The following is a 13,619-nucleotide window of genomic DNA, read 5'->3' on the forward strand; positions in this document are numbered from 1 at the left end:
CGAATGTGTATATCACATATAAGGAGGCCCCACAAAGTAAAAATATTCATTATGATAGGACAAGTCGATATATCCATGGCCGTTTTGTGTCCGTTTATATGAACGCAAGGATCTGAGAAAGTGTAGGAGCTACAATAACCAAACTTGGTATTAAGATGCTTCTAAATCCGAGAAAGAAGAAGCTTGTGGCCCCATTGTTTTTCAATATATATTCACGCATCCATCTCATCATCATGATTTCTTGTTTGTAAAAAACTTCAATTAAGTTTCACGCACATCTCTAGTGTAAAGTTTTATTGAAATTAAGCGATAAGCGTGAGGTCTGCCTTTTGCATTGGAAACAAATTTTTTTTATTGTAATTGAAATCAGAAAATTGTTCTAATTTTATTGAAATCATTTGGTGATTGATTGCTATGTTAATAACGTTGTGATTGATGGACTGTTCCGTAGAGGTTGTATTTGTTGCTGCTGCCTTTGTTCTCGCGGTTCTCTCGCTTTTTATTGTTATTGAGATTATGTGCTTTGTATTTTTTTAAAAATAAACCCACTTCCAATGCAACAACAAATGAAATACAGCGATCGAATTGCGCCAAATGCCAAAGAATGCCATGCCAACACCAACAGCAATCACCAAAAGGCATGACTTTGTTGGCTGGCCAGCTGCAGTGACTTCTAATTGCCTTGAAAGGGAATGCAACGAGCAGCAAACGTGCAGACAACCACATACATTCACATACACACACAGCCAGCACTTGCAAATATGGCATATGATGAAAATAATAATACAACAAACGGACCAACTTGATGTTGTGCCAAATAGGAATTATATTTCATTACAGTTTGATAGCAACTGCAACAGCTGCTGTTACAGAAGACTTTAAATGCAATAAAAGAGTGGCCAGATATGTTCAATATTTGTAATTTGAAAAGGCAAAGAATTTATTTGTTAGAAATGAGAAACACGTTCGGTTACAATTTTGTGCTTTCAAGCAATACCCAGCGAATGGATAACTTCGGGACACCCTTTCGCAGTTTCCTTCTACCGCTGATGAATCTTGTTCTTAAATAAATAAATTTGATAAATTATGATTATTTGCTGCTTTTGGTTTCATTTCGCTACATTTGCTGTCTGCGTGGGGCGTTGGCATGCGGCTGATCTTTGAGCGCTGATCTCTGCATCACTTAACAGTGACTTGGCCTTGTCGTTGTATTTGTTGTAGCTGGCCTCTTGCTGCCCCCTGTTAAAGCATAATTTAATTTAGCGAAATCGCTGCTGCCGGCACGCTTCCAGCAATTGTCTTTAACTGCAATTCAACTCATCATATTGCCACAGAGACAGAAAGAGAAAACGAGAGAGAGAGAGAGAAAAAAAAAGAGAGAACGCAAATCACAGCAAGATTTGAAATTGTTGTTGCATGACTCTCAAACTGCAAACGGCCACTACTAACGGTACTGTAGAATATTTTATGAGCATTTAAGTGGTCTGTCCGCTTTGCATGTGTGCATATTTATATATGTACATGTGACTGCTTGTTTGTGTGGCAAATACCACGCGGAATGCGGTTTAAAAATAAACCAAGACCCAAGACCAAGCCCAGGCACAGAAAAGCAAGTCAAGCCACAGACCAACACACACACACACATGCAAACACAGCCACACACACTTGCAAGCTGACGCTGACGCTGCCACCACTCCAAGACAAAACGTGCTTTGGCTAAGACCCTATTTAGCCTAGTTTACAACAGACGTCGACGGCGACGGCGTCGTCTGAGGCGCTGCAAGTCTGACCACTTCCAGAGCCAGGCTTAATGACGTCGCCACCATCAGCCGCTGTACAGTGGTTTAAAACCACGAAACGTGTGGAAATTTAGTAAATGCAAAAGTTTTTAAAACATATCTACTTAATATTGATTTAAAATAAACATAAATTGATTGGAACATAATATACTGTATACATACGAGTATATTTTACTTCATTATGCTGCCAAATCCAACACAAGCCTAACTTTAAAACTCTTAAATAAAAACTCAAAATAAAATAGATAAGAAATTATAGCATGAATACTAAAACCTTAATATATTGCTTTTGTATTCTTTAAACATTTTTTTTGAATTACAATTTATGATAAATGAAACAACATTTTTGAAGACACAGTCTACTGTGCTCTGTTAACATTGCACACCTGTAAATGGGCAGAAATTCGTCGCTCCCTCTTTCTCTTCCTCTGTTGGTGGCTCTTTATGCTAATTTTCAGAGCTATAAAAACTATGACAACAACAACAAATACACCACAGCCTGTCAGTCATCAACTCGCAATTTTTTTATGAGTTTCTTGCACGCAATGTGATTGTGCCCTTCATCAAACTGTACAGTTTGACAGCCCGCTGAGCTCAGGTGGCGGCTTTACTTTTATTTTAATGCGATTATGCAACAAGTTGTGTTGGTTTTTGGCTTATTGGCTCTATAAAAATGCGTTGCCGCAGGTGTACACAGACAGCAACAGCAACAACAACTACAACTGCGACTCGGGTGCGTTGCCCATAAAAAATTATTATTATGGGCTCTTTACAATTCACACACACGCGTGCGCGCGCTTATTTTGAATGGGAATAGTTTGGTTTTGTTGCATGTTGGCAGCAACTTAAGAGCCGTTAATTGAATTTGGCACCTCCGCTGTGCTGAGAGCAATGAATTGATACGGTTGTTGTAGGTTTTTGTTTTTTTGCTTAAGCTTTGAATTTACATACATACGTACAAGTATAGTATGTATGTGGGTTGTGTTAAGTGTTGCATAAGTGTGGGGCTTGGCCAAAAAGGCTTGAGCTTGATTTTGATTTGGAGTGGAATCAAAGACAGCAGACAGCACTGTTAAGTTGCTGTTATGGTTGGGACTTACCCTTAACAGCTTCGTAGTATCCTAAATCCAGCGTGAATGATTTATGTTAAATCCTGTGTGTATGAATATTAAGTTGTTTTTGTTTTTGTTGGCGGCGGTGACGGCGGCTCGTTCGCTTTGTAGCCAAAAGTGGCACACATACACACGAGAAAGACGGCGATCTACTATTTTTCTACTGGTTTTTACTTTTTCAAGTTTTTCCCTGGTGTTGTTGGTGGCAGCTGCGGTTGCTTGAATTATTATTTATTTCTTTATTTTTTTTCCTTTAATTTTCACTACGATCTTTTTGTAGGCATGCGCATGTGTGAGTGTGTTTGTGTGGGTAAAACACTCGCGTATAGCACGAAGATGAGGTTAAAAGTAGACAACAACAACAACACAGAAGATCACAAACACACACACACACACACACACATAAGCAAACACACTCTCAAGCGCACTAATAACAACAAAAATAAAAAACGTGAACTTGAATCTGCTGCTCAAAGAGTTGTTTTTGAGTGAAAGAAGAGTGGAACACAGAACAACAAGTAGGATGAAGTAGTAGAGAAAACCGGAAAGTTGTTGTTGTTGCTATTATTGTGGTTGCGGCGTTCTTGCCGCTGCTGCTGCTCCTGATGTTGTTTTTGTTGTTTCTCGGTAGAAAAAAGCCCAAAAAGTGTTTAAGGCAATGGCAAGAGTTGCTGTTGCTGCATGAAAAGAATTCTTCATAAAGCGAACAACAGAAGAAATTCCATAAGCTTTTATTTTTCTGATTATAAAATTGATGCTGCACGATTAGACAAGGCTTTGTTTTTCTCTTTTTCTATTTAGTATATTTTACGCGGTAATTTATGCCAAGAATGTTTGTCACTTGTTGCTGACCTTAATACGGCTCGTCACTGTTTTTAACAAATTCCAATGCACATAAATGCACACACAAACACACGCGCACACACATGCACACAAGTAATTGCAAAAACCAGCTTTGTCGCACTGTTTTGTTTTTGGGCCAGTAATTAGCCGCGTTTTGAACTCAATACCGACCGGCACAGCAGCCGTGAGTTTTTACTCTCTGTGCTTTTTCTAATTAGAAAAACAACAACAAGAAGAACAACAACACCACCACCATCAGCAACAGCGGCAGCAATAACAAGCGGAAAAAGTAATTGCGTGTAAAAAGCAAAATAAAACAAAAACAATCTGCGATAACGCACGTTTTAATCAATGGCTTCGTTAATTTTTCACGGAGTCGCGGCTTTTTTTGGTCGGTAAAATTCGACTTTGTTGTTGGCACTTTTGATGTTTGATTTCTTTTTTCGGTTAATTCTCGGATGGCGATCCGCGCTCTTCTCTCGCACGTCTTCTCAATTTCCGATCTCGCTGCAGACTGACCTGACCGCTTTGAATTTGAATTACACTGCTCAACACTGCCCTAAGTTGAAGTTGAGTGTCGCTACTCAGCCCTGGTCTAATAACCAATAGGTGAATAAGCATGAATGAGGTGAGTTGAGTGAGCAAAATGAGTGCTGCCGGATCTGTGTAATTAAATTGTTCTGCGTGCGGTAATGAAAATCAACGTCAAATTCATTGCAATATAGTGTCAAAAAAGTCGTATTCGTTTTGTTTGTGAGGCTATTTGTCGAAAGAGAAAGCTTAATCAAATAAACAATTCTAGGAGACTCTGAAATATTGAAACAGTCAGTCAGTAACAAGGATACGAAAATAATTTTTATTTGTTCACGGTAAGCAACAGAATTCTTAAAGGTGTTCTAACAACCACAAATGACAGCCGTTTCAGATTGCCAAAAGAAATGGCTCAGCCCCACCGCAAACCTATTTTTGGCAAAGAAGTCGCCGTTAATGCAAAGAAGATGAAAATGGGAGATCCTGGCTTGGGCAACGACTCAAACGAAACACGCATAGCCGTTCCGGCTGTCCAAGTCAGCGCTGGACTAACCAAACCAAAAAGCCGAGGCAAAAACTGGAAGACTCTGCTAGATTGCTTGCAAAAGAATAATGGGACCATTCGTCTTTCCAGCAAAACCTTTGACGAAGATAGTGATAATAGTGAGGAAGAGGAAAAAAGTGACAGTGACAGTGATGAGGATAAGGAAAATAGCGATCCTGGTGGCAAAACTTTCAGTAACGTTTTTGGCGATATGTCCTCATCCACATTAGATACCAGTGACTTGTTTCCTACAATGGAACCAGACGATCTAAACATTACGGGTTCAATTCTTTTTGCAAGTGCTGATGACAAGCAGAGGTTCCTCCACTCTGTTGCGCAGGATGGCAAGAAATACTTACGCCGCATAATGCTATTAAAAGCTGGATGCTTTGGAGGAGTTTTGAACGAAGAGCTCGACGAAAACGGCACATACAACAACAACATCAAAGCCAGTTCTGATAATGTTAATGGTGACACGACAGTGCCTCTTTGCTTTTTTGACAATTATCTTTCAGACTTTAATTAAACCTATCACCATTACCATCAACCTAAATTAACTACTAAATTAACTACTAAACCATTTATGTCATAAAGCATAATTTGACTCTGTTTAGTCATTCAACTTCACATTTCAAAATAATTTCATTTTGCCTCGCGCTCACTTCGAATTGACTTGCCAACCTGTTTAAATAGCTGGGAGTATTAGCGTTATCATGCTTTGACAACACTTGCAATATCTTGATATCACAGCGTTGACATCGATGCCTATGGTAAAAAAAAAATACCAGTCATGATATTTGCGCAGGTCCATTGTTCGGTATTCTTTTTGTAATGACATCACAAATCCAGTGGCATTGCCGGGCAATTCTTAAAAAAAATTAAATTAAAAAAAAAACATTGTAGCCAGATTGCATGTCGAACGGTTAATTTAATTTTATAATGGAAAGATATTAGGCGCTGCATTTCACGTAATGGAAAATTAGTCAAACTTTTGAATTAAAATATCACGCGCCATAGAGTATGCTGAACTTGTATACGACGAGTGCCGTGTGGCAGGCGCAATTAGATCAGAAAAATTAAATGTCAGCCACAGTAGGACTGGCAGAGCACTTCCATTACTCGCGGGCACACTTCACAGTTTATTATGAATTTTTTACCCAGATAGAGTAAAAAAGTTCCATTATTGAATGTCATACCTGGTCAGTGTTGCCAATTTGGCTTTTTTCCCGTCAAATCTGGTTGTTTTCGAAATGAGAATGCGGGAAAATATTCGAAATTGCGGGAAACGGGAATTCTGGATTTTTAAAAATACATTTAGCTTTTTTTCGCTTTTTGTAATTTTGCCTACATTTATGTTAAAAAAAAAATGGAAACGAGGCAGCTTTATCATTTTTTTTTATCAATATTTGCCTATGTGTGCTTAATGATGGCAGATTATTGAGTTATTTTTATGGAAAAAATGACTTACAATTAGTAATTATGTATATAATGCCGCTCGTTTATGACAGTAGTGGCACTCGCTTGTGAAAGTAGGCCCTACGTATTGACAAAGAGACTGCTGTGGTTATACTACACATGACATCACTAATTTAAGCCATCTTTATCTCAAAAATGCGCTTAATTTGTAAAGGTGGGAATGCCGAAAGAATGCAATAAAAAATGCCGTGATTTTTGGCTCACTTACAAAGAAACACAGACTTTCTATGGGACAAACAAAATTAGTTTTGTAAAGCTACTGAAGGAAGAAGCAACTCTGTACCTTTTTCTTGCTTAGCATACAGCAATAGCGCAGATTGACCGCTTTTGAAATGTTCACCAAGATGGTGGAAAAATGTATTTTCCAAGGTTTTTTAAAGCATTTCTTGTAAAAATAAATTTAGCTTTTTATTGCGCTTTTTTGCAATAATTATTAGCTTTATTTCACTCTCCTTCCCGACAAAAACAGTTTTTTTTCATTATAAAAAGTTGGCAACACTGTACCTGGTATTTTTTAGCTACAACGCTTTGATATCGATACCAATTACTTTCATGAAACTCCCTTCTCTAAAGAGTATATAAGTAGCTGTTCAAGGGATCCAAGTGTCATTCCTAGTGCGGTTTTTCAACAGTGTGGTGGTGTGGTCGGTCTGTTGTCGCCGAGTATTCGTTTTTTGATTTTTCCATTAAATCTTCCACAAACCGGAACTTGCTGAAAATTAAACAAGTCTGTGGTACTTTGTGGAGCAATGCAAACGCAATAAATCGGTGTGTGCGTAAAGTATGTAAAAATATCGGCCTAAAATACCAACAAGCAAAGCATAGAAAAAGCGAGTGGCAGATTTTTTCTGTCTACCTACACACACACACATTCAGAGAGATACATATATAGATATATGTGCATGCATATATGTATATGTACGGTCTGTCGGAGCGCCGCAAACATAACGATAACGGCAATGATGAAGTTGTGTTGTGTGTATTTGTTCAGTGTGTTTTAGAAATTTGTGTTTGAAAAATACTTAATGTTTATTTAATTGAAACAACAGTTGTGCATTAAAAATCAGTGCAAAATTTCGTGCCGCGCCCCGTTTCGTTCGCCAAACGCCAACACACTCACACACACATATGCATTCACGCTCACTCATGCACGCACTCTCAAACACACACACCCATACACTCTTACAATAAATCAAGCAAAAGAGAAAAGTTGTATTGAAAAAAAGCAACAAATTGTTTGAAAAGAAAAGTGTAAATAGTTTATTGAAATAATTTATGTAATTACATGCCATGTTTTTCAAAATTTTGCCTATTTTGCAGTAATGAACAAATAATAAAATTGTGATTTTTGTGCGACAACCAACACTAAGCCAGCAATAACAATAGCAGCAGCAGCAACGGCAACAACAACACAGGAATAACCGCACTGCTGTCTGACAGTTGGTGTTGTGTGCTTGTGTGTGTGCGTGTGTGTGCGTGCTTGCCTGCATAAGTGTGTTCGTGGTGTTGCTGTTTTAATTTTTATACACTTTTGTGTGAAGTAGCAGCAGCAGCAGCAGCAGCAACAGTAGGAGCAGCACAGAATAACACAAAATAGCAAAATGGCGCACCAACAGCAACAACAACCGCTTGCTCCATCGGTGAATTGTTCATTAGACGATATCGATTTGACTGCTCTGAAGGTAAGTTCCAAGAACATTTATCTGCTTAAAAACGTCTCGCCACACCCCCCCCCCCCCCAGTCTTTGTACATATTTAAATTGTTATTGCACAATAACGGAGAACTGAGGCAGACCAGCGCCCAAAAGCTGGAAGAGACCTGTTTGTTTTTGCTCCAAAATGCTAGGTGTGGTCATAAGCATGACTTTTTATTTATTACACTTATGTAAAGAGAATTTGCTATTTTTCACCTCTTTTCTCCGGCTCTGGCTCTGTCTCGTGATTCTTTCTTTTACTTGCATTTCTTTAGCCTTGCAATCTTATCAATTGGCAACCTTCTAATTGACCTCTGCAACAGCATAAGCAATGCGATATGCAATCTGCAACCATGTGGGGCCACCTGAGGCTATATAAGATAAGAATTCTTTGTGCTCGCAAAGATTGATAAGCTCCCTGGGCCTCGTTTGTTGCCTTTATAAGGAAGTGTTTGACAGCTTATCGAAGGGCTATAAATAGCTCCCCATTGTGTCATTCAACCGAATTGACAGCATGAGCTGCAATTCAATTCCAAAATGCAACGATAATTTCTGTGCATTGTGTAACTAAGATTTAATAAATTCGTGTTTTATAAGTCAAGATTGCATTTTTAACTTTTACTAATAAAAATATAAGTTTCATAAATTATTTTAAATAAATATTTATCCAAATGGATAAAAGAAACCGGACATAATAGTGAGTCATCGTTAGTAGACTCGAAGGAACAGCAAAGGAACCTATTCAAAAGAAAGAGGCCATGTACATACATCTAGTAACAATCTAAATTGGAGAGGATTAACTTTTAGTTATTGGAATGTCTAGGGGGTTTTTTGCAGTTGAATTTGGTTTCTTTTTTCTTTATATATACTAATTTCCGCAAATGTTTTATCTACTAGTAGGTATTATGTATGACCCCTCGGATCATACAGAATACCATATTATTGAATATGGAATACGTTTTATTCAATTTATATATAACAAGCTAGAGTTTTCTAAAACTATCAAAGTGATAGGAACTTACATCCAAATTTAAGCTTCCTAGCTTTTATCCATCATCACAAATTTTTTATATCTTTTCTCAACAAAAATACAATTTTACAATTAGGATTATAAGATAAATAGCCAAAAATAAACGTTAGAATGAGATGTAAAATAACACATCTAAGACAAATATTACTTTTTAAACTGTTACAAAATCGCAACAATTTCTTTATAATTGCGGAGCCTAAGCTTGTTACTAGATTTAAAGCTTCCACAACTCACATTTAAGCGTGTAGTTTAAAAATAAAACCACCCCACTAAGTAATATAAATGCCTCCTTCTATGCAAATTGTTAATAAAAATAAAATTGGCTTCGTGTTTCTTACCTTTTCGTGGTCATGGCAACGTGTTTTTACAGCTATTTTGCAAATTAATACTTGAGTGTTGTTATTTTTGTTTTCTTTGCTATGGCGCTGGCACACCCAGCAAGCAGAGCGCTACACATACACACACACACATACTTACAAAGTATATGAAAGTCTGTTGTAAAATATAAACATAATAATAACAATAAATGCATATTAGCGAGCAATTTCGCATGCCAATTTATTGTGGCTTTTGCCTCTTTTTCGTGCCATTTCGCATATTTTTCAACCCCCAACGCCCACCACCATCATACCAAGAACAACAACAACTATGCCACCACCAATATTGTCAAAAGCGTCAACTATTATGACCACCACTCTTCGGTCTTTTCCATATCTTCCATGTACATAAGTAGGTATTTATGTGTGTACTTTGTGTGCCGACCGGCCGGTGTCATCTCATTGCTTTTGAGTTGTCGCTGCTGACGTTTTTCTTTGCCCGTTATTTTCTTTTTTCATTTCTCAATGAATGCCACACGCACGCTTCCTTTCTCTTTCACAAATTCACCATGGTGGCGGCAACAACAAAAAGTAACTTCAATTTTCACCACGACCGACCGCCACAACAAAACTACGTCTCACCCATCCACCCGCTACACTTGCGGGCGCGCATTGCGCACGAGCACCCCCCACCAGAAAGTAAAGTTTTGCATGTGTCGCCCGCAGTCTGCCGATTGTGTTTGAGTTTGTGTGTGTGTGTGTGTGTGTGTGTATTTGTTTGTGAACGTATGAGTGAGTGTCCGTTTGTTGACTCTGCCCGGCAGCCCTGCTGATGTTGGGTGAGTTGGGCATTATGTTGTTGTTGCTTTTGTTGGGTGTTGGGCGCTTTGTTGGGCTCCTTCTTTGCTCATCTCGTTCTTCAGTGTGTAGTTGTTGCTTCTCTTCTGCTGCTGCTGCGGCATGTACTGGAAAAATTGCTGTTCATAGTCAGACGACGAGACACAAAACGAGACAAGAATGAAAATTGTTTAGTTTACTTTATTAAAAGCAGAAGCAGCAATGTTGAGGAGCAGCAATACACATGCTCCCCAACATACACAGCCACACAGATGTGCCGATATACAGTGGGCGACAAATTGTTCATGAATGAGTTTCTTTTTATAAATGTGGGAAATAGTATATGTTTGCAAATGCAAAATTTTAAATTAAATAGGAATAGGGACAATTAAGAATAAATGCGATATTATCGGAAAAATAACTATATTTCGACCGGTTCTCACATTATAATTTGATTCATACATATGAGAGTAAAGGCTTCACAGTCTAGAGTTAGGTTGATATAGTATCGTTTCATAGAGTTTCATTATTATGTACTTCAGATGCGAAAGAAAAAACCAGTTGAAACATAAATTAAACAGCTCTTGTTGTAACATTTTTCGATACATATTAGTTATAAATAAATGTTCCTTGACGATTATTTCAAAATGTTTGAATGCTGCTAATGAAAAGAAGCTAAGGCCATTCACATTTTCAAAAACATCTAAAACACATACATTCCTAATACAAGTAACTAAAGATATTGATTTATATAAAATGCTAACTTACTGATCAAACTATGTAACTTTTATAGTCAATTAAAGTAAAGGTAGACTAAATGTGGCATTAAAAATTAAATCAGGCGGAAATTGGAAGCATTTCCAAATTTTAAATCCGCATACTTTTATAGAATTATGGATACGAAATACCTCTCACAAATATTTTATGCGGTTGTAAAGCAACTGGGACTTTAAAAAACGATTTATGACTCACTGTGGTGTTTGTGCATGTACATACATGCTAACATATGTGTGTATGTGTGTGTGTGTGTGCTTGCAGCAGACGACGACAACGACTTGGAAGATGATGAAGCACAGCACATGAAGACAGAAGGCAAAGCAGCAAAAACTGGCAGGCATTTGTGCATACATGCATACATACTTACTTATATAAAGCTATACATATATGTATGTTTGTATTTATACATATTTATATACATATCTGTATGTTTGTTGTCTTGTTTGATGTGTTGTTATTGTTGCTGTTGGCCTTCTTGAAGCCTGACGCGTGGGCGCGTCTATATGTCTGCCGTCTCTTTAGCTGCGTGGCTTTTAAAGGTCATTAAACAATCAAAACGTGCTCGTGCCCGAAATAGACAAATGCACAGCTTCACAACAACAACTACTACTTACAACGACAGGCAGGCAGTCAACCATAGCCATAGCCTGTTAGCTTGTGTCGCGCCAAAAAGGTCAGAGTCCTTAAAGCGTCGCTCAGTCGTTAGTGTAACTGTGCGCATGTATGTATATATGTATGTGTGTGTGTGTGTGTGTGTCGAGGAATGTGAACTCGAAAACAAAGTTGGTCACAGAGCAACGTCTTTGTCAACGCTGTGTAAGTCGAAAACACGAATTAAATATTAATGCACTTACAACATCGAAATTATTTGGAATTCATTTTAATTTAAGTCGTCCTGTCTTATAGATCCTTAAATCTTTATCACAACGAAGACTTAAAGCTGTATCACGGCTTTTAGAAGGAGGCTTATACATATTTACAGCTGTTGACAACTAATTAACAACGATGATGCCGGTTGAGGATTTCATCATTTTTCTCCATTTTTTTTAAAGTGATCCATAAAATGTACACATAATCTATATGTGAGACCTATGAACTTTAAAAAAAACCACAGTTGAGTTCAAATTCCTAACTCAAATATTTTTTGTGAGCGATTTCCTGCCGCAGGTATGGGCATACCATACCATAATTTTTTGGATGCGCCGCATGTTTAGAGTCATTATCTTGCTTATAGCCGTAATTTTTTTATTCGCCTATGCTATTAAGACATCCCTTAATATATCGACTTACTTCTCCCAAGTCACAATTTTCTCGATGCGGAATATGAGACCAACTGCGTTCCATGAGAAACACTCTGAAATATTTATTTTGCCTCGACCATACTTGACGACAGTTGACACACACTTTGGATTAAGTTTTACTACTTTTTGGCTTCGCATATATTTTCTACCATCAAGACCAAGTCGGTTAATAATTATTTCATCAGTTCGGACTATATATTTTCATTTGTTAAAAATTCAATCAACATGGGTTCCAGCGTCGTCGTCTTTGCGCAATTGTCTCCATTTGCGTGATGCGTAACTTTCGCCGATGGACCCTAGCCTCAACCAAACGACCAGCGACCGCATCTTAAGATATTACTGCATCATTTTGATACCAAAATTCAAGCTGGATGTCTACAGATCCCCTACGAGGATCCAAATTACCCATTCGAACAACCTTGCTATCCTTGTGGTCTCTTTTTGCGTGGAATATTTTCTGTTGTGTCATACTTTTGCAAATTCTTAAGATCATTAAAAACCATCCTTTTTAAGCAACTTTGCTCTGTTGATAATGCCTGATAGGACTTACCAGTGTCCTAAAGCTCAACAATTGCCTTACGCATGGCCGGGTTGAATATATTTTCTATTGACCAAATTTGATTAAAATGCGTTCTCAGAATCATAATCTACAAAAACTTACATGATTTGTATAAAAATATACCGAAAATGCAAAAATTTTAACCTTTTTTGAAATCGTTGCTAATTAGCTGGCACGGCAAGTCATACAACTCAGCTTAAAAATTAATTAAAATTAAATTAGAAATTAATAATTAATCGTTGCTGTTCATATTAAAACTGCGACCTATTTATAAAAAGGAGATAAGTGGTGATTAGGTACCGTTAGACCAACTGTAGTTATTATGAGAGTCGAAAAATCCCTTCAATTCTAGTCGTTATTAATTAGTTGTCAACAGCTGTATATGTACTATTTAAAGCTATATTTCATATATTAAAACTATGTGGAAAATTCTGGCTGTTTCTAGCTGAGCTCATAATATTTTGTATTCGAAAAATCAACAACCACAAAAATCTATAAAAGCGTCGACTCAATGAAATCATGCAACAGAGCTAGTAATTATTATCTCTGTATTAGCAGTATTATTTAATGTGTTGAAATTATGCTGGAATAGTAATCCACGAAGAGGTTCCCTCTTAAAGGATATATTTAGGAAATTAATGAATCTATGTTAATTTTATTTTTTTTACTAACTTGATGACAGCCCATTAATAAGCTGTAACAATATTTCGCAATCGTTTTTCTCAGAACATAACAAGAAATTAAAACATATTTAATTAGAACTTTGTTACCTTATCATCAAGATTACAAACTAAACCAT

At 37.3% G+C, this 13,619-nt stretch overlaps 3 protein-coding genes across 10 annotated transcripts in view; 2 read left to right on the forward strand and 1 right to left on the reverse strand.

Moving 5' to 3' along the window:
* The window catches only part of LOC115632378 (spectrin beta chain, non-erythrocytic 5), a 42,491-nt gene extending 39,370 nt beyond the window's left edge, over nt 1-3,121 (reverse strand). Inside the window, exon 1 of the mRNA XM_030529501.1 lies at nt 2,900-3,121. The gene's annotated coding sequence lies outside the window, so the exon portion shown is untranslated. The remainder of the gene's footprint in view (nt 1-2,899) is intronic.
* A 1,465-nt stretch (nt 3,122-4,586) lies between these two features.
* On the forward strand, nt 4,587-5,382 carry LOC115632982. The gene is made up of 2 exons (XM_030530294.1): nt 4,587-4,623; nt 4,671-5,382. The coding sequence occupies exon 2, from the start codon at nt 4,693-4,695 to the stop codon at nt 5,353-5,355; it is 663 nt and encodes a 220-aa protein (XP_030386154.1). The 5' UTR covers nt 4,587-4,623; nt 4,671-4,692; the 3' UTR covers nt 5,356-5,382.
* A 1,549-nt stretch (nt 5,383-6,931) lies between these two features.
* The window catches only part of LOC115632107 (traf2 and NCK-interacting protein kinase), a 49,566-nt gene continuing 42,878 nt past the window's right edge, over nt 6,932-13,619 (forward strand). For 5 of the 8 annotated variants that reach the window (XM_030529095.1, XM_030529096.1, XM_030529099.1 and 2 more), the window contains exon 1: nt 7,626-7,987. In XM_030529095.1, coding sequence (XP_030384955.1) covers nt 7,907-7,987 — 81 coding nt within the window. In that variant the 5' untranslated portion in view covers nt 7,626-7,906. Of the gene's footprint in view, nt 7,087-7,625; nt 7,988-13,619 lie in introns of those variants that run through there. The other 3 variants (XM_030529091.1, XM_030529092.1, XM_030529093.1) reach the window with 3 other exon arrangements.

Source organism: Scaptodrosophila lebanonensis, unplaced genomic scaffold (assembly GCF_003285725.1).
Source record: "Scaptodrosophila lebanonensis strain 11010-0011.00,11010-0021.00 unplaced genomic scaffold, SlebRS2 tig00001415-arrow-pilon, whole genome shotgun sequence".
NCBI lineage: Eukaryota > Metazoa > Arthropoda > Insecta > Diptera > Drosophilidae > Scaptodrosophila > Scaptodrosophila lebanonensis.